The sequence below is a fragment of the Doryrhamphus excisus genome, linkage group LG15 (assembly GCF_037039965.1).
Source record: "Doryrhamphus excisus strain RoL-2023G ecotype Guam linkage group LG15, RoL_Dexc_Guam_v1.1, whole genome shotgun sequence".
Lineage (NCBI taxonomy): Eukaryota > Metazoa > Chordata > Actinopteri > Syngnathiformes > Syngnathidae > Doryrhamphus > Doryrhamphus excisus.
The window spans coordinates 15,548,255-15,570,353 of NC_136371.1; the positions used below are offsets into that span (position 1 = coordinate 15,548,255).

Genomic DNA, 22,099 nt, shown 5'->3' on the forward strand with positions numbered 1-22,099 from the left:
GAACATCCTATCCATCCTGGTCACTCCCAATGAGAACCTCAGCATAATGTTATGCTGCTGTTTTTTCCAGTTATTTTTTAGTTTTCTTGTGAAATTATATTTTGAGTACCCGGAGAAAACCCATGCATATCACAGGGAAAACATGCAAACTCCACACAGAGATGGCCAAGGGTGGAATTGAACCCTCGTCTCCTAGCTGTGAGGTCTGCGCGCTAACCACTCGACCGCCATGCCGCCACAAATATGTACTTTTCAAAAATAAAAACACTTCTTTATTTCTTTACTTTATTTGCCTTTTATTTAATCTACAAATGTGTCAGATCATTTTGCCTGACCCTGTACAATGCATATTTTCAAAGTTTAATGTTTATTTTCTCTCATCCACTCAAAGGTCAAAATTATTTTTATAGTTATTTGTTTGACAGCCCTGACTGGATCGACCAATACTCCAACAATAGAAAAGTCGAAGGAGGTCAATGAAGTTCTAAGAAGATGAATTGGGAAAGCACAATCTATGGTGCTGGCTCATCACTTTGCTAAGGTCTAGAAAAAGAGGCCATACTGTCACGTAGAATTCTCAGGGTGTTAAATCGATCGGAACAGGACTGTTCAAGTAACACCTCTCGTCCGAGTACGGTATCTCGTCTTTTTCACATGAATTAATGAAGCCTGCTTGGAAGAACAAAATGTCTTTTAAGACAATCTGTATAGCCTTGTTGTAATCCATTCAATGCCCTGAGAAAAACAATGACTTGGATGAATGTGGCTATTCACAGACAAGATTGTTAGCATGTTCAGGAACAACCCGGTACTGGAATGAACTGGAAACTGCTGGAACACAAGTGTCAATGTTGGTAATGGTAATGGTTTAATTTCATTTGAACATGCATCAGATTACAATTGAGTGCATCCCATAATCAGTTCCCAGTTCCACATGTCCAAAAGGAGTAGGAAGAAGCAAAGCTTATTAAATCCTACCCCTCCATCTTGTACTTTTACAATCACTAACTGTTACATTTGTTCACTTCCTGCTTTCCTAATATAATTACTTGTTTTAAAATAAAATAAAATAAAATAAAATAAAATAAAATAAAATAAAATAAAATAAAATAAAATAAAATAAAATAAAATAAAATAAAATAAAATAAAATAAAATAAAATGGAAATTTAATTAAATTAAATGATGATATACATTCTCTTTGAAATCTGTCCATGCGTACCTCTGAGAATGGGGGTAATGATTATAAAATAAAATAAAATAAAATAAAATAAAATAAAATAAAATAAAATAAAATAAAATAAAATAAAATAAAATAAAATAAAATAAAATAAAATAATTAATTACATTTTGATTTCATTATCCAATGACATAATGGGTACCATAGTAAGTGTCAATATAGTGATATATATAGCACATCATGACTGGTTCAAGACTCTTCATCCTTGTATTTAGCAAACATCAACTGCTTGTATTGTTTCTTGAATTGGCTCATCGTTGTGCATTGTTTGATTTCCTTACTCAATCCATTCCATAGTTTGATTCCACATACTGAAATGCTATGACTTTTTAACATAGTCCTAGCATATAAGTGTTTCAAATGTACTTCTTCCCTGAGATCATATTTCTCCTCTCTTGTAGAGAAGTATTGGATGACATTTTTAGCTATTTGGTTATTTTTAGCCTTATGCATTATTTTAGCTGTTTGAAGATGAACTATATCAGCAAGTTGAAGTATTTGTGATTTTAGAAATAAGGAGTTAGTATGTTCTCTGTAGGCGGCATTATGAATTATCCTTACTGACCTTTTTTTGCAGTACATTTAGCAAGTGAAGATTGCTTTTATAGTTATTAGCCCATATTTCCACACAATAAGTAAGATATGGTAGAACCAGAGAGCAATTGGATGACATTTTTAGCTAATTGTTGACGGTGAAGCCAGTTTTACACAACCGCGGACTGAGATGGTTCCAACCAGGAAAGAAACCCCTGCTCTGAAATCAAAAGCCCAAAATATCTCCTGCTCATGATGAATACATGTAAACGTGGAACCAGAACTGTACTTCTTGTGATCGGCGATGTTCTACTCAGACGACATAATCAGCGTAATTGTGTTGTCTCTTCACAGGCCTGTGTTTATTGACGCATCAGGAACTTTGGACAAAAGTGCTCGTTTCTCGGCTCTTTACCGACAAGACAGCGGCAAGCTGTCAGATGAGGACATGTTTAAACTGCTGGCTGACTTTAGAAAGTAAAAAGTCCTCTTCACTCCTTCGTGTCTCCATCCCTGGAAGATTTTGCTACCATGATTATATTTCTATTCTCCCAACAGACCAGAGAAAATGACCAAACTTCCAGTGGTGCTCGGGAACTTGGATGTAACTATTGATTGTGTGGCTCAAGATACCACCAGTAAAGCCGCTGACTTCACCCCAAAATAAAATAACCCACTAACTCAAGCAAAGCTGACATTGAAACATCTTCTTACAATCTTCTTACTGCAGATTGTGTCACTTCCTCCTACATCCCGGTGAGGAACTTTGAAGGAAATGGGCCTGGGAGCGCCCTCCTGGAAGTGGAAGAGTTTGTACCCTCCATCGCCAAATGCTCCCAACCCTTTACCACCTATAAAAATCTTCTTTATGTCTACCCGAAGCACCTCAAATACGATGGGCAGAAATCTTTCCCTAAGGTACATATTGAATGTGTCGACAAGCATTTATGTCGACGTGAGTCAGCCGGCACAAAACGAGGAATACTGTGTCATGCTTTTTTGTAGCAGTCATCTTTCCCCCAGTTGTATTTCTTGTCTAATGTCTTCCTCAGGCAAGGAATATTGCAGTTTGCATTGAATTCAGGGATTCTGACGAAGAGGAAGCCCAGCCGCTAAGGGTAGGTTGATGTCTTTTTGTTTCTCTCTTTTATGTTTTGGGTTTTTGAAAAATGTGTCGTGTAGATGACATCACTGTCAAAGGGATCCCTGTTTCAAGAATGTAATATGCATACCAGACAAGAAAATCTACCCGCATGAACTGCTCAGAGAGGAAGGCACAGGGAAAATATTATATGACCAGTATTAGAAAGGCAATGGTCAGGCCATGGTAAGGTGATAATTATGTTGTTTCATAAAAAATAGGCCTCAAAATGCTGTTGTCATGCAAACAAAAATTGCCTTCCCTTCAGAATATTTTTGTTTTTCTCCAGGATACATGATATCAAACAGTATCGTTCGCAATTGTCTTTTTTTAATATGTTTATTTTTACTCGTTGTGTAGCTTTTCTGCGTTCTCCCCTGAACAAAATACAGTCCTACCATCTGCAAATACTACTCACTTGAAGGACTTTCCAGATGTCATTCATGCATAAACTAAACTGTTATGGTCGCAGTATTGACCCCTGAGGTACGCCGCAAACTATACCCAGATATTTATAATTTATCACTTGATAGCAGTTGGTTGATGAGGTAGCTGGTTATTGGGAACTGTAGTCAAGTTCCTCAAGTTGACCTCATGTGGCCTTGATAGTCACATATATACATACACACACACACACACACACACACACACACACATATACACATATATATGCAATGCAAAGCTAAACTGTTGAATGTGCTCCAATAAACAAATAAACAAGATTTGTATATACAGTAAAGTCTCGTTATATCGATATTGTTGGGAGTCGGAAAAAATATCAATATAACCGGACTGTCGATATATCCGATCCTGCGCCGAACTGCATTAAAAGTGGGCAATAATGCACTCGACATTGTTCTATAGTATAGAACAATGTCGAGCAGCTTAAATCAATCTTTGCTTAAGGATTTCAATACCAAAAAAGAACACGGCGAACGGCTGCTTCCAGTCAACTTTATTTTTCACACTTCCACCACCAGAGCGCAGCACACACACCGATTCCCGCACTTCCTGGTTAACAGGTCATGCTCAACCCGCCCCACATAGCTGGCCAAACACATGCCACGAACGCCAGCATGTACATATGAAAAACAGTGATTATTGCAAGCGATAAAAAGATATCTGAATACAACACAATTAAATACATGTATTTGTACGCTTGTGTCTTCGTTGGAATAGGTGTGTATGCTATGTCAGTTGGTTCTTCTGTTGCAGGCATGTGTTTGGCCCGCTATGTGGGGCGGGTTGAGCATGACCTGTGAACCAGGAAGTGCGGGAATCGGTGTGTGTGCTGCGCTCTGGTGGTGGAAGTGTGAAAAATAAAGTTGACTGGAAGCAGCCGTTTGCTGCGTTCTTTTTAGGTATTGAAATCCTTAAGCAAAGATTGATTTAAGCTGCTTTTGTATCGATATAAGCAGACCAAATTGGCTGGCGGGAGATGAAAAGGGCATCGTAGTAACCGGATTATCATAATAACCGGGTATCGTACTAACGGAACTAATTATATCATAAAAGACTAGAAATTTGCCGGGAAATGAAAATAGTATCGTAATAAGCAGTACTTCGATATAACCGATATCGATATAATGAGACTTTACTGTATATATTAGGGTGCATTAAATTTGAATGGGAAAATTCATAATATCAATTTGGCTGGCATTCCATTTTTTTCTAATGAACATAAAAATGTCTTTTGCAAAGTTTTGAGGAAATCCATTGAGATTTAGGGGTGCCACTTCACACATAAACTTTTGTAAATTTTTCGGAAAATGTGCAATTTCTAGTCTAATTGCCAAAAAGTTGACCTGGAAATGTTGAGTACAATGAACTTCTATACAGCATCATTTTCTTTAGGGTTATCAAAGGGGGCCCAGACCAAAGACCAGGCTGCGACTGCTAGTCTGAAAGGAACTAGTTGTTGAGGGCAAATAATAAAATAATAAATGTGTACAAATAAAAAAAACAAGTGTATATCAGATTATGTAGGACTACAGTACTACTCTCAATAAATATGAGGCATCAGTAATACTGTCTACTCTATATTACTGTTGTTGATGTTATGCTTGCTCAGCTATTAGCTAACTGTCATTAGCAAACTGTAGCTAGCTAATGTTAGCTACAATAGAGGCAATGAACAATAAACAGTGTCTAAAATAATAAATGGACAAGTGTATATCAGATTATGTAGGACTACAGTACTACTCTCAATAAATATGAGGCATCAGTAATACTGTCTACTCTATATTACCGTTGTTGATGTTATGCTTGCTCAGCTATTAGCTAACTGTCATTAGCAAACTGTAGCTAGCTAATGTTAGCTACCGTAGAGGCAATGAGCACTAAATACTTATAAATATGACTACAAATCATTCAAATTACAAAGAAAAAAACCACAAATTTGCTAGTAATATGTAATAGGAGTATAAATACCAACAAAAACATAAAGATCACCTCAGAGTTCTTGAGCTGCAGTTTTTGCTGACCTCAAATTTCCATGGCGACCATTGAACTGTTCACCACGTTGTTCCACAAAAACAGATGTATGGTGGCACCCCTAAATAATCATGTATTGGAAAAATATTATATTATATACAGCGATATGTACACAAAGGATAAACATCAATATGAGTACAGCTAGCATAATAGCTACAATCTTCAAGTTAGCCACAACTAGCACCACACTTAGCAAACCTATACGAACAATACAGCGGTCGTAAAATTACATTTCTCATGCCTTACAATTATTTAAATGACGTTAGACGTTACTTACAGATATATTGTCTCCAAGGCAGAAGCGGAGTAGATTTGGTATTTCGTTATTACGAGTAAAACTGCATTTTTGGCGATGGTTCGAGTTGAACAGCAGTCAAATATACAGTGGATTATTGCGTCCACCAGGTGTCGCCAAATCAACAGCCAAACAATTGTATATAACATGTTAAGGTCAACACATATATATTTTGATTAATTAAGATATATTGAATCTATTGTGCTCTTTTCTATTTCCGTCAGTGCATCTACGGTCGCCCCGGAGGTTCCCTATTCACCCGGCAGGCATATGCGGCTGTCTTGCACCACCAACAGAACCCTGAGTTCTACGATGAGGTGAACTTTTCTTCTCACTGCAAACTATGCCAGAATGGTTTTCACCCCAATATTCGTGCGTAATGCCGTACATGAAAGTATAACAAGAAGCAACCCTCAACATTTTTTTCTGTAACCCAGATAAAGATGGAGCTGCCAACTCATCTGCACCAAAGGCACCATCTTCTGTTCACCTTCTATCACATTAGCTGTGACAACAACGGCAAGAAGAAAGATCTGGTGGAGACTCCAGGTACACATCTCCCAATAAACAACATAGCAAATACACAATATTTATCACACATTTTTTATTTGTTGGAACCCATTTATTGTCTTGTTCTTTGGTTGCACCTTGAGAAGATTTAAGGGAGGCGTTTGGTTTGATGACCTGTTGGTTTTTGTGTTAGAGCGCCAAAGTAGACACTGTACTGTACGGTTCATCGGTACCAGATCTGACAGTGATAAGTGAAATTCAGTGAAGTAAGATTTCTTATTTATAAATGGAACATTTTTTGTTAGAGCCTAAGAAACCTGTTTAGGATTTTTCAAATACATTTTTGTTTGTTTCTTTGGCTTTTTTCTTGTACGATTAATCAATACCAGATCTGACTGTGATAAGTGAAATTCAGTGAAGTAAGATTTCTTATTTATAAATGGAATATTTTTTGTTAGAGCGTAAGAAACCTGTTTAGGATTTTCCAAATATATTTTTGTTTGTTTCTTTTGGCTTTTTTCTTACAGAGTCATCGGAGACAAAGTACTGTACTGTATGATTAATCAATACCAGATCTGACTGTGATAAGTGAAATTCAGTGAATTAAGATTTCTTATTTATAAATGGAATATTGTTGTTGTTAGAGCCTAAGAAACCTGTTTAGGATTTTCCAAATACATTTTTTTATTATTTCTACTCACCGCTACTCACCTTGCCCTCCCTGAGAGAGACAACTTGGATACAGAAACAATAAAAATAAAATTGACAAGATTTTTAAAAAATGCAATTCAATGGGATTGAACTCGGGTCTCCTAGATGTGAGGTCTGCGGGCTAACCACTCGACTGCCATGCAGCCCACGATTAATAATTAAACCATCAAATTAAGCTCAACTAAAAACTGCTGAGAAAACTGTATGGTTAATCGGTACCAGATCTGACAGTGATAAGTGAAATTCAGTGAAGTAAGAGTTCTTATTTATGAATAAACCTGTTTAGGATTTTCCAAATACATTTTGGTTTGTTTCTTTTGTTTTTTTTCTTCCCCCGGGTATCCTAGCTGTGAGGTTTGCGCGCTAACCACACGTCCACCGTCCAACATATTGTCATATATTAAAAAACACATTTTCACTGTACTGTATTGTTAAAATCTTGTGTCCCATGACACCCCAGTAATAATGGTAATGGTAATGGTTTAATTTCATTTGAACATGCATCAGATTACAATTGAGTGCATCCCATAATCAGTTCCCAGTTCCACATGTCCAAAAGGAGTAGGAAGAAGCAAAGCTTATTAAATCCTACCCCTCCATCTGGTACTTTTACAATCAGTAACTGTTACATTTGTTCACTTCCTGCTTTCCATAATACAGTTGAAGTTTTTTTTTAAATAATATAACTCGTACCAAAGTACGAGGTGATATGACCATACAAAATTAAATTAAAAAATTAAAAATTAAAAAATTACAAATTAAAAAATTAAAAAATTAAAAAATTAAAAAATTAAAAAATTAAAAAATTAAAAAATTTATAAATTTATAAATTTAAAAATTTAAAAATTTAAAAATTTAAAAATTTAAAAATTTAAAAATTTAAAAATTTAAAAATTTTACATTTTTGTCACGTACCGAAGTACGAGGTGATATGACCATCCAATGACATAATGGTTACCATAATAACTGTCCATATAGTGATATATATAGCACATCATGACTGGTTCAAGACTCTGTCAGGATGCCGTCATCAAGGTAAACACAGAAAACTATCCCATTCATCTCATAGTTCATCCCATTTTGTTGGATTTTGGGTTCTCCCAGAAGGAATTTCCTTATAACACAACAATCGTTGTCATTATAGCATTCTGGCTCTGAGATATAACGTACTTGCGCGAGTATGGTATATATTCTGAATACCTTCAATTGGTATTTTTGTTAATTTAGCTTAATTAACTAATTGAAAAAATTAGTTAAAAATTGAAAATGCTTAATTTAACAAATCAGATTTGCTTAAATATGCATATTTTTAAGTAATAATCAGCTGTAGGGACTGTGATCTGTTTAGTGAATATATTTGGGGGAACCGTGAATGAGTCATGCCGCGAAAGTCGAAGCGCCAAATGGACGGGAGGACGGCTGTATCCATCATCATTATCATCATCGAGCGTGGCCAGACAGTGCAGCGAAGGACAGCAGTTGATTTCAAAGCACTCAGACTTCATAACAATTACTTTGCTCAGTCGCTCATTTTGGCCTATTTATGTCCAACTCAATTAAGTCAGTATCGCTTTTCCCAGGATTCACAGTTTTGTCGTCTCAACTAATGAGGGCGGCCACCTGGAACGGAGCTGCCCTCTTGGGCTTGTTCGAAACTTAAAAAAAAAAATAAAAAAATAATGAATAAAACTCAGTGTCAAAAATGACAGTTATCTTTGATGGGCACTGTAGCACCATTGTGCGTCAGTCATAGTAACCGTAAAACCTGGTCCGCTCTGCCCCACAGTGGGTTCAGCCCGGTTGCAGAGTCGTCATAGGGTTAGGGTTAGGGTTTAGGGTTGTTTTTTTGTTGTAGTGCAAAAGTACTGTACTGTACGATTAATCGGTACCAGATCTGACTGTGATAAGTGAAATTCAGTGAAGTAAGATTTCTTATTCATAAATGGAATATTGTTGTTGTTAGAGCCTAAGAAACCTGTTTAGGATTTTCCAAATACATTTTTGCTTGTATCTTTTGGCTTTTTTTCTTGTACGATTAATCAATACCAGATCTGACTGTGATAAGTGAAATTCAGTGAAGTAAGATTTCTTATTTATAAATGGAATATTTTTTGTTAGAGCCTAAGAAACCTGTTTAGGATTTTCCAAATACATTTTTGTTTGTTTCTTTTGGCTTTTTTCTTACGGAGTCATCGGAGCCAAAGTACTGTACTGTACGATTAATCGGTACCAGATCTGACTGTGATAAGTGAAATTCAGTGAAGTAAGATTGGTAGAGCCTAAGAAACCTGTTTAGGATTTTCCAAATACATTTTGTTTGTTTCTTTTGGCTTTTTTCTTACGGAGTCATCAGAGCCAAAGTACTGTACTGTACGATTAATCGGTACCAGATCTGACCGTGATAAGTGAAATTCAGTGAAGTAAGATTTCTTATTTATAAATGGAATATTGTTGTTGTTAGAGCCTGAGAAACCTGTTTAGGATTTTCCAAATACATTTTTGCTTGTTTCTTTTGGCTTTTTTCTTGTACGATTAATCAATACCAGATCTGACTGTGATAAGTGAAATTCAGTGAAGTAAGATTTCTTATTCATGCTAAATGGAATATTGTTGTTGTTAGAGCCTAAGAAACCTGTTTAGGATTTTCCAAATGCATTTTTGTTTGTTTCTTTTGGCTTTTTTCTTACGGAGTCATCAGAGCCAAAGTACTGTACTGTACGATTAATCGGTACCAGATCTGACAGTGATAAGTGAAATTCAGTGAAATAAGATTTCTTATTTATAACTGGAATATTTTTTGTTAGAGCCTAAGAAACCTGTTTAGGATTTTCCAAATACATTTTTGTTTGTTTCTTTTGGCTTTTTTCTTACGGAGTCATCGGAGCCAAAGTACTGTACTGTACGATTAATCGGTACCAGATCTCACTGTGATAAGTGAAATTCAGTGAAGTAAGCTTTCTTATTTATAAACAGAATATGATTGTTGTTAGAGCCCAAGAAACCTGTTTTGGATTTTCGAAATACATTTTTGTTTGTTTCTTTTGGCTTTTTTCTTACGGAGTCATCGGAGCCAAAGTACTGTACTGTACGATTAATCGGTACCAGATCTGACTGTGATAAGTGAAATTCAGTGAAGTAAGATTTCTTATTTCTAAATGGAATATTTTTTGTTAGAGCCTAAGAAACCTGTTCAGGATTTTCCAAATACATTTTTGTTTGTTTCTTTTGGCTTTTTTCTTACGGAGTCATCAGAGCCAAAGTACTGTACTGTACGATTAATCAGTACCAGATCTGACAGTGATAAGTGAAATTCAGTGAAGTAAGATTTCTTATCTATAAATGGAATATTGTTGTTGTTAGAGCCTAAGAAACCTGTTTAGGATTTTTCAAATACATTTTTCTTTTTTTCTTTTGGCTTTTTTCTTATACGATTAATCAATACCAGATCTGACTGTGATAAGTGAAATTCAGTGAAGTAAGATTTCTTATTTATAAATGGAATATTTTTTGTTAGAGCCTAAGAAACCTGTTTAGGATTTTCCAAATACATTTTGTTTGTTTCTTTTGGCTTTTTTCTTACGGAGTCATCAGAGCCAAAGTACTGTACTGTACGATTAATCGGTACCAGATCTGACAGTGATAAGTGAAATTCAGTGAAGTAAGATTTCTTATTCATAAACGGAATATTGTTGTTGTTAGAGCCTAAGAAACCTGTTTAGGATTTTCCAAATACATTTTTGTTTGTTTCTTTTGGCTTTTTTTTTACGGAGTCATCGGAGCCAAAGCACTGCACTGTACGATTAATCGGTACCAGATCTGACTGTGATAAGTGAAATTCAGTGAAGTAAGATTTCTTGTTTATAAATGGAATATTTTTGTTGTTAGAGCCTAAGAAACCTGTTTCGGATTTTCCAAATACATTTTTGTTTGTTTCTTTTGGCTTTTTCCTTACAAACTAGATATATAAGACATAAATGAGATTATAATAAAATCATATTACATACATATATTACATTACATATTTATATATTGGAAAATCTATCCAGACTCAATGTATTCGCTCTGCTCCACAGTGGGTTCAGCCTGGTTGCCTCTACTCAGAGATGGCAGAGTCGTCATGAATGAACAGCATCTACCCGTGGCTGCTCATTTGCCCGCCGGCTACCTCAACTGTCAGGGTGCCGTCATCAAGGTAAACACTGAAAACTACACCATTCATCTCATAGTTCATCCCATTTTGTTGGATTTTTGGTTTCTCCCAGAAGGAATTACCTCACAACACAACAATCGTTGTCATTATAGCATTCCGGCTCTGAGATCAAGTGGGTCGACGGAGGAAAACCTCTGTTCAAAGTCTCAACCCATCTTCTTTCCACAGTCTACACTCAGGTATCATCTGAAAAATAATAATAATAATCATATCAAGAACACACACAGGCACACAGACCATTACCAACATTCCCAGCAGAAATATTGATGTCATTATGAAATATGACGCTCGATTCTCATATATGCCTTCAGGACCAGCACTTGCACAACTTCTTCCACCACTGTCAAAGCATGGAGATGTCAGAACAAGCATCAGAGGGTGGTCTGGTGAAATTCCTTAAGGTGGGACATCTGACAACATGCATGGGCAAACAGACCCCAGGCCATATGCTGTATAAACATTTTAGTCAAACCATTTCAATAATTCAGAAGCTTTCTGAAATGAGAGGCTCTGTTCTCACGCTGGACCCAAAATATATATTATACATATATTCTCTCTGGAAATAGGTCATTTCTCCAACACTTCTCATTCACTCGAAGTGGGTAATCAATTATAAATGTGTGATAATACTGGTAGAATGTACAGCGTACTTGTACCACTGGCCACAGTTTTTATAATGTTTATGTCATTATGCTTCATTGATCATATTTTATTGCTAGTATGGAGAAATTACCTACGATTAATAATTAATTCATTCATTTTTGGTGGGGCGAATGGGGGGTGCTGGAGCCTATCCCAGCTGTCTTCGGGCGAGAGGCGGGGTACATCCTAGCTGGACTGGTGGCCAGCCAATCACAGGGCACATATAGACAAACAACCATTCACACTCACATTCATACCTATGAACAATTTGGAGTCGCTAATTAACCTAGCATGTTTTTGGAATGTGGGAGGAAACCGGAGTACCCGGAGAAAACCCACACATGCAAGGGGAGAACATGCAAACTCCACACAGAGATGGCCGAGGGTGGAATCGAACTTGGGTTCTGCTTGAGGCCTGCGCACTAACCACTCGTCCGCCGTGCAGCTTATAATTAATATTAAATAATGATAAACCAAACATCACCACGACATCTCTATGATGGCTGAGGATGGGATTGAACCCCCGGGTGTCCTAGCTGTGAGGTCTGCACGCTAACCACACGACCGCCGTGCAGCCGAGACGACAACATATTGTCATATATTAAAAAACTTTTACTGAGTTTAATTATTATAATTATTACCCATGTGGGAGGTAACCGGAGTACCCGGAGAAAACCCACGATTGCATGGAGAGAACATGCAAACTCCACACAGAGATGTCTGAGGGTGGAATTGAACTCAGGTCTCCTAGCTGGGAGGTCTCGGAGGTCACCGCCGGGCAGCCCACGATTAATAATTAATTCATTCATTTTCTACCGCTTTTCCTCACGAGGGTCGCGGGGGGTGCTGGAGCCTATCCCAGCTGTCTTCAGGAGGTGTTGTACACCCTGGACTGGTGGCCAGCCAATCACAGGGCACATATAGACAAACAACCATTCACACTCACATTCATACCTATGGACAATTTGGAGTCGCCGATGAACCTAGCATGTTTTTGGAATGTGGGAGGAAACCGGAGTACCCGAAGTACCCGGAGTACCCGGAGTACCCGGAGTACCCGGAGTACCCGGAGTACCCGGAGTACCCGGAGTACCCGGAGTACCCGGAGTACCCGGAGTTTGCATGCACGGGGAGAACATGCAAACTCCACACAAAGATGTCCGAGGGTGGAATTGAACTTGAGTCTCCTAGCTGGGAGGTCTCGGAGGTCTCACCCACCGGTCAAGCACAAGAAGCCCAAAGTATAAAAACTATTTTTTATAAAAAAAAACAACTTGGATACAAAAAGAATAAAAATAATATTGACGGGATTTAAAAAAAAAAGAAGTTTGGCAGTCCTTAAACGCACCATAGTTGCTGTTAGACAGACACAAAAGTGAAACTAATAACGTTCGGTAAGTGTCTGAGGCATATTTAGGGCTTAAACTCGAAGTAAACAATGGCAATTTAAGAGAGAAGGGAAGCGTTCTTAAAAAATAAAAAATAAAAAATAAAAAATAAAAAATAAAAAATAAAAAATAAAAAATAAAAAATAAAAAATAAAAAATAAAAAATAAAAAATAAAAAATAAAAAATAAAAAATAAAAAATAAAAAATAAAAAATAAAAAATAAAATCCAATAATAAATAAATACTAAAGTCACTTATAATGCAAATGTCGATCCAAAATGGGTGAAGAACGTCAAGACTAGTCGGAGAGTTTGGAGGGGGAGCAAAACAACCGCCAAAAAAAAAAATAGAGTATGTTTCCTCTTAGAGTCTCCATGCCGTGGAAGGCCACATCATGGTGAACTTCCTGCCCACCATCCTCAACCAGCTGTTCTGCATCCTCACTGGCGCCTCGCATGAAGATGTGGCCGTCAATGTGACAAGGTAAGGCCACACCCACTAGCAGCATTTTTGGTGCTGTTCTGGTTTCCTGTTTAACAATATCAGCTGTTTCTCTGTAGGGTGATGGTTCATGTGGTCGCGCAGTGCCATGAAGAGGGACTTGGACATTACCTGAGGTCTTATGTCAAGGTTACATCTTATGGTTATAGTACATACTACATATATATATATATATACCGTAGGGGGAATAACGATTGGATCCTCTGATTTTGCAAGTTTTTAAGACATTAACCCTTAGATGCATAAGTGGGTCAAAAATGACCCGGTCAGGTTGTTTTCTTGAAATATCTTCATAATAAAAAATTTTTTTCATCATTTCATATTCCAGGTATTCCTCAAAAAACATATTTTTGGTATCATGCCATTCACATTTTTAACTTACCTTTTATACATTTTAAGAAATTTTAGTTTTTGTGTTACTACCCCAACCTTCCATAAGTGGGTCAAAAATGACCCGGTCAGGTTGTTTTCTTGAAATATCTTTATAATGAAAACATTTTTATCATTTCATATTCCAGGTATTCTGAAAAAAACATGTTTTTGATATCATGCCATTCACATTTTTAACTTACCTTTTATACATTTTAAGAAATTTTAGTTTTTGTGTTACTACCCCAACCTTCCATAAGTGGGTCAAAAATGACCCGGTCAGGTTGTTTTCTTGAAATATCTTCATAATTAAAAATTTTTATCATTTCATATTCCAGGTATTCCTCAAAAACATGTTTTGATATCATGCCATTCAAATTTTTAACTTATCTTTTATACATTTTAAGATTTTTTTACTTTTGTGTTACTACCCCAACCTTCCATAAGTGGGTCAAAAATGACCCGGTCAGGTTGTTTTCTTGAAATCTCTTCATAATAATTTTTTTTTCATCATTTCATATTCTAGGTATTCCTCAAAAAACATGTTTTTGATATCATGTCATTCACATTTTTAACTTATCTTTTATAGATTTTAAGAAATTTTTGGTTTTGTGTTACTACCCCAACCTTCCATAAGTGGGTCAAAAATGACCCGGTCAGGTTGTTTTCTTGAAATATCTTCATAATGAAACATTTTTATCATTTCATATTCCAGGTATTCCTCAAAAAACATATTTTTGATATCATGCCATTCACATTTTTAACTTACCTTTTATACATTTTAAGAATTTTTTATTTGTGTGTTACTACCCCAACCTTCCATAAGTGGGTCAAAAATGACCCGGTCAGGTTGTTTTCTTGAAATATCTTCATAATGAAAACATTTTATCATTTCATATTCCAGGTATTCCTCAAAAAGCATGTTTTTGATATCATGCCATTCAAATTTTTAACTTATCTTTTATACATTTTAAGATTTTTTTACTTTTGTGTTACTACCCCAACCTTCCATAAGTGGGTCAAAAATGACCCGGTCAGGTTGTTTTCTTGAAATATCTTCATAATGAAAATTTTTTATCATTTCATATTCCAGGTATTCCTCAAAAAACATATTTTTGATATCATGCCATTCAAATTTTTAACTTACCTTTTATACATTTTAAGAAATGTTTGTTTTTCTGTTACTACCCCAACCTTCCATAAGTGGGTCAAAAATGACCCGGTCAGGTTGTTTTCGTGAAATATCTTTGTAATGAAAATTTTTTATAATTTCGTAATCCAGGTATTCCTAAAAAAAAAACAACATGTTTTTTATGTAATGGCATTAAAATTTTTAACTTACCTTTTATACATTTTAAGAATTTTTGATGTTTGTGTTACTACCCCAACCTTCCATAAGTGGGTCAAAAATGACCCGGTCAGGTTGTTTTCTTGAAATATCTTCATAATGAAAAACTTTTATCATTTCATATTCCAGGTATTCCTCAAAAAACAGGTTTTTGATATTATGCCATTCAAACTTTTAACTTAACTTTTATACATTTTAAGAATTTTAAGAATACTAAATATCATACAAGTGATTATTCCTAACCAAAATTGCAAAATTGTCATAAAAATGCATTGATTCTAGTATGGGTCATTTTTGACCCACTTATGGAAGAGTGTAGGGTCCAGTCACTTGTGCATCTAAGGGTTATACACGTAGAATCATAGATTCTAGACAGACCAGAACACATGGAGTCAAGTTACTGAAAACAGGAAGTGATCAAAAAAAAGTCCGAAGGATTTGATGCCAGAACAGTCTTGATGCCTAGGCTAAAAACTTCAAAAATAATCAGGGGATCAAATAGTTATTTCCCTTATTGTACACAAAAGTTTTTGCTCAACTTTGTTTTTTTTGCACAGTTTGTTTTTAAACCAGAATCGGACTCTTCTACCAATGTCAAAACTGTTCACGAGGAGCTGGCCAAAGCCATGACGGCCATTCTGAAGCCTTCAACCGATTTCCTAACCAGCAATAAGCTCCTGAAGGTAACCCGCATTTATGGCTAGTGAAAAAACATCCATAATTTTAACTTGAAGTATTTTTTTTTGTGTGTATGTTTCTTTTTTGCACCTTGTGACATGAATGCAACTTTTTCAGCACTCTTGGTACTTCTTCGAAGCCCTTGTCAAAGCCATGGCTCATTACCTCATCCAAAGCGGTAAAGTCAAGGCAAGGTTTAACGACTTCGTTATTTCACGCACTCCATCGCTAAAACCTTAGCCCTTATTTTAATTCGCCCTCGTCCCTCTTGTCCAGTTCGCAAGAAATCAACGTTTTCCCGGCTCCTTCTACCATGCTGTTGAGACCTTGGTCAATATGCTGATGCCTCACATCACCCAGAAGTACAAGGACAACCTGGACGTGGCACGCAATGCCAACTACAGCCTGGCGGTTTTCATTAAGGTTGGGGGTCCTCCATTGTCGACATCAGGGGTGTCCAAACGTGAAGGTCACATCGTGAAAATTCATACATGCAAGGACCACTTTGATATTTTGTTAAGCAACAGATGCTAACAAGTTCTATACATGTCAAGAAAAAACTGCATCTCAGACTGTAGGTCTATATATGGTTTTTTTTCTCTCAAAAAAATTATTTTCACCAATTTTCCCATAATTCTCATAATATTATAACCTTTTTCCCAACCTCATTTTTCACGTTATTCACGTTCAACGTTATTCTATTTTGTCTGTATTTTGTCTGTATTGTTTCAGCTCTTTGCAACTAAAAAAATATTATTTGGACTCATAATATTACAAGTCTATTCTCGTAAAATTGTGACTTTTTGCTTAATATTTTGACTTTATTTTTGCAAAACTACTGATTTTTCTAATTATTATGTTTTTTTGTTTACATTTTCTCTTTCAGCTTCTCTCTTGTAATTATTTTCTCACAATTATTACGTTATTCCTAATATGTTGCAACTTTTTCACCAACTTAATTTTCCAAAAATGACAACATTTTTATTATTTTTTTATACAACTTTTACAAATTCCGAATTTTTTTTCCAACATCTTGTATTTTTTTTGTCCTGAAATCGTTTATTCCAAAAATGACAACTGTATTCTGTTTTGTTTATTTTTTGTCTGTATTGTTTCAGCTCTTTGCAGCTAAAAAAATATTATTTTGACTCATTATATTTTAAGTTTATTCTTGTAAAATTGCGACTTTTTGCTTAATATTTTGACTTTATTTTTGCTAAATTACTGCTGTTTTTTTTCCAATTATGATGTTTATTTTTTTTTACATTTTCTCTTTCAGCTTCTTTCTTGTAATTTTTTTCTCGCAATTATTACGTTGTTGCAACTTTTTCACCAACTTAATTTTCCAAAAATTACAACATTATTATTATTATTTTTTTTAATACAACTTTTAGAAATTCTGTAATTTTTTTCTCCAACATCTTGCATTTTTTTTCTACTGATTTCCTGACGTTGTAATTTTTTTTTATTCCAAAACCGTTTATTTCAAAAAGGACAACTGTATATTGTTTTATTTATTTTTCATGTTGCAACTTTTTCACCAACTTAATTTTCCACAAATTATAACATTATTTTTATTTTTACTTGTTTATTTAATACAAGTTTTAGAAATTCTGTAATTTTTTTCTCCAACATCTTGTATTTTTTTCTCCTGAATTCTTGACATTGTAAATTTTTCCTAATCGTTTATTCCAAAAACGACAACTGTATATTGTTTTATTTATTTTTCACGATTCTTTGGCATTAAAACATTATTTTCCCCCATAATATTATGTAAAATTACTCATAAAATTGCTACTTTTTTTTCATCACAGTACAATTTTTGTCTTTATTTTCGCAAAAATGCAGCTGTTTTGTTGGGTATTTTCCAACTTTTGTTTTTTTTCCTTCTCAGAATTATGACTTTATTACAATAATATTTTGACTTTTGTAACATTGTAACTTTTTCCACAGCCTAATTTTGCCAAAATATATTTTTGTCTATAATATTGCAGCTTTTTGTTACTAAAACATTATTTTTCCTCATAATATTATGAGTTTATTTTCATAAAACTGCAACTTTTTTGTTAGAATAATGTTTTTTTTCCCAATTGTGTTTGAAAAAAATTCAAACTTTCTTCTTGTAATTTTTTCTCATGATTGTTAACTTTTTTCCACAACCTGATTTTCCCAAAAAGGCACTTCATTTGTTGTTTTCTTTTGTCATATAACACCTTCAAAAATATGTAACATTTTTGTTTTAATAACTGCCCTTTACTTACTTCTTTTTATAAAGTTTATGGCACTAGTGATGTTATTTTTCCTCATAATATTATGTATTTTTTTTCTTCTTTTTTCTTAAAGTCTATTTTTATAATGTTTCAGTAAAATCACAGCTTTCGGCCACAAACGGCCCCCGTGCCGCACTTTGGCCACCCCTGCCCTCGATGTCAGTTGTTGTATTCCAGTCACAGTGCATCAATTCTCGAATAATTTGTCTTATTTCTATTCCCACTTCAGCGCTGCTTCACCTTCATGGACCGAGGATTTGTCTTCAAGCAGATCAATAACTACATGAATTTCTTCCTACCCGGAGACCCAAAGGTTTTTATCTGCTGCTCTTTGTGACTTTTGCCAGATAAAGCTGGAAAAAGAAATATTTGATCCCTTACAGTTCAGATTTTTTTTTTACGCTAGCTGTATTATAACACACAGAGAGAGAATGTAAATACAAAAAAATACAGATCCTCGCAGGTAGGGATTGTACTTGTACTTCAACTAATAAAGTAGTGGATAAAAGACCACCATGGGCAAGACCAAAGAGCCGTCAACTCAGAATGACAAGCCGGTTCACAATGTCAAGGAAGTCGGGAGCACAGCCAGGAAGCTATACAATAAAGCCGCCATAAATCTTCTGTACTGCTGATGTCTTAAAAACGGGATAAATCAGCACATAATCCAATATTTATTTTATTGTAAGCTTTCCGTTATTTTTCTTCCAGACGTTGTATGAGTTTAAGTTTGAGTTCCTGAGAATCGTGTGCAGCCACGAGCATTACGTCCCTCTCAACCTTCCCATGCCCTTTGGAAAAGGCCGAGTGCAAAGGTTCCAAGGTAAGCTAAATGATTTATGACTCTCCGGATCTCCGTCTCCTTGAATCCAAATTCCATTTTGCTATATAGATCTTCAACTGGACTACTCGCTGACCGATGACTTCTGTCAAAACCACTTCCTGGTGGGTCTGTTGCTGAGGGAGCTGGGCGGCGCCTTACAGGAGGGCCCAGAGGTTTGTCAGAACGCCGTCCAGGTTCTGAAGGGGCTGATGGTGAAACACGCCTTTGACGACCGCTACGCCGCCAAAGTGAGTTGTACATCCGACTCAGTTTGCATGTGCACGTACGTGTGCACGTGATCTACATCAAGATGTACGTCAGGGGTGTCCAAATGTTTTCCAGCGGGGGCCACGTAGTGAAAAATGAAAGAATGTAACACTTTGATATTTTGTAAAGATTTGTCATCTGGTGAAAAAGCCTATTATTGTTTTCCCCATTTTTGCTGTTGTTATTTTTAAGTTTTGTCAATTTTCTTTCTGTAATATTCTCGTAATATTTTGGCTTTATTCCAATGAGAATATGATATATTTTGTAAAGCAACACACGATGAAGAAAGAAGAAACTGCATTTGAGATTTGTCATCTGGTGAAAAAGCCTATTATTGTTTTCCCCATTTTTGCTGTTGTTATTTTTATTATTATTATTGTATATTATATTATTATTATTATTATTATTATTATTATTGTTTTTATTTCATTTTAAAACTATGTCAACTTTAAGTTTTGTCAATTTTCTTTCTGTAATATTCTCGTAATATTTTGGCTTTATTCCAATGAGAATATGATATATTTTGTAAAGCAACACACGATGAAGAAAGAAACTGCGTTTGAGATTTGTCATCTGGTGAAAAAGCCTATTATTGTTTTCCCCATTTTTTGCTGTTGTTGTTATTTTTTAATTACTATTATTATATATTATTATTATTTATTTATTATTTTATTATTATTATTATTGTTTTTTATTTTATTTTAAAACTATTTCAACTTTTAAGTTTGGTCAATTTTCTTTCTATAATAATCTCGTAATATTTTGGCTTTATTCCAATGAGAATATGAGATATTTTGTAAAGCAACACACGATGAAGAAAGAAGAAACATTTGAGATTTGTCATCTGGTGAAAAAGCCCATTATTGTTTTCCCCATTTTTGCTGGGTTTTTAAAAAATATTATTATTATTTATCTATTATTGTATTATTATTGTATTATTATTGTATTATTATTGTATTATTATTGTATTATGTATTATTATTGTATTATTGTTTTTTTATATTTTATTTTTAATCTATTTCAACTAAGTTTTGTCAATTTTCTTTCTCTCATATTCTCGTAATATTTTGGCTTTATTCCAATTTGAATATAACTTTATATGTATAACAAAAACCTACGTTTGTGTATGGACCAAGTGCTGAGAAAATGTATACAAATATCTCCTAATCTCCTAATCTTTACTTCCATTCCAGAGCCATCTGGCCAGACTTGCCACCCTCTACCTGCCCTTGTTTGGCCTCCTGCAGGACAACATCCGCCGGCTGGAAAACAAAGCTTTTGGGCCTCCGAACCACCACAAGGTAAGCGGTACCCCTTGTGGTAGCATAGCAAATTGGAATTAAAGCACAGGGATTGTATATAGGGGTCTCCAAAGTGTGGCCCAAGGCACTTTCTAAACACTTCATTTAGCAAGAAAACAACAGCAAAAATGGAACCATGTGCTGTCATTTTACAATTAAAAAAATTATCGAAATATTCATGGAAAAAGGTTGAAATCTAGCAAGGCAATATTTCTTATGAATTTTCTTCTCATAATTATGACAGAATATTTGGACTTTATTCTTGTATCATTAGAAGATCTTTCACCATCAAATTTTCCAAAAATCGTAGTTTCTCAATGTTAAAATTTTAACATTAAACTCCGAAAATGACAGTATTATTATGACATTATTCCTCATAATATTGTTATTCTATTGCTATTTATTGTTATTCTACTACAAAATTGTAGTAGAATAACAATAATATTATGAGGAATAATGTCATAACAAAAATGTCATTTTCGCAGTTTAATGTTATTGTTATTCTACTACAAAATTGTAGTAGAATAACAATAATATTATGATGAATAATGTCATAATAATAATGTCATTTTTGCAGTTTAATGTTATTGCTATTTATTGTTATTCTACTACAAAATTGTAGTAGTAATTGTAGTAATTGTAGTAGAATAACAATAATTTTATGAGGAATAATGTCATAATAATAATGTCATTTTCGGAGTTTAATGTTAAAATTTTAACATTGAGAAACAAACAAAACGATGCATATAACTACGATTTTTGGTAAATTTCATGACGAAAAATCTTCTAATGTTACAAGAATAAAGTCCAAATATTCTGTCATAATTATGAGAAGGGCTGGCGACCAGTCCAGGGTGTACCCCGCCTCTTGCCCGAAGACAGCTGGGATAGGCTCCAGCACCCCCGCGACCCTCGTGAGGAAAAAGCGGTAGAAAATGAATGAATGAAGGAATTATGAGAAGAAAATTCACAAGAAATATTGGAATGAAAAAGCTTTTAGAAGAACAACATCAAAATACTAAAAGAAAAAAAATTGTATTCCAATGAGAAAAAATGTCAAAATTTTAAGAAAATAAACTTGTAATATTATGAGGAAAAATAATGTCATTTTAGGAGCATAGACTTGACATGTTAAAGACATAACTCATAACACATAACTCACCGACTTAGCCGTGACTTCATTGTGTATCATGATTAATATTGTCATTACTAATATGTTTGACTGTTATTTCAGTGTTTTTTAAACACTGAAAAACCTTAATGTTGCAGAAATAAATGATAATTCTACAAGAATAAAGTCTAAATATTATGAGAATAAAGTAATAAATCAGAAAAGAAAATTAGCAATAAGAACGTTTAACTATTTTGGGAAAAAACAAT

General features: G+C 34.7%; 1 protein-coding gene across 2 annotated transcripts in view; it reads left to right on the top strand.

Annotated features, from left to right (window-relative positions):
- LOC131104626 (dedicator of cytokinesis protein 9-like) overlaps positions 1-22,099 on the top strand; it is an 80,020-nt gene that overhangs the window by 29,916 nt on the left and 28,005 nt on the right. For both annotated transcript variants that reach the window (XM_078796954.1, XM_058051992.2), the window contains exons 14-31: positions 2,127-2,249; positions 2,331-2,410; positions 2,503-2,690; positions 2,825-2,890; positions 5,926-6,018; positions 6,139-6,250; positions 10,996-11,114; positions 11,225-11,311; positions 11,444-11,533; positions 13,530-13,645; positions 13,723-13,792; positions 15,938-16,063; positions 16,176-16,247; positions 16,335-16,481; positions 18,558-18,641; positions 19,040-19,151; positions 19,221-19,399; positions 20,612-20,719. In XM_078796954.1, coding sequence (XP_078653080.1) covers positions 2,127-2,249; positions 2,331-2,410; positions 2,503-2,690; positions 2,825-2,890; positions 5,926-6,018; positions 6,139-6,250; positions 10,996-11,114; positions 11,225-11,311; positions 11,444-11,533; positions 13,530-13,645; positions 13,723-13,792; positions 15,938-16,063; positions 16,176-16,247; positions 16,335-16,481; positions 18,558-18,641; positions 19,040-19,151; positions 19,221-19,399; positions 20,612-20,719 — 1,972 coding nt within the window. The remainder of the gene's footprint in view (positions 1-2,126; positions 2,250-2,330; positions 2,411-2,502; positions 2,691-2,824; positions 2,891-5,925; positions 6,019-6,138; positions 6,251-10,995; positions 11,115-11,224; positions 11,312-11,443; positions 11,534-13,529; positions 13,646-13,722; positions 13,793-15,937; positions 16,064-16,175; positions 16,248-16,334; positions 16,482-18,557; positions 18,642-19,039; positions 19,152-19,220; positions 19,400-20,611; positions 20,720-22,099) is intronic.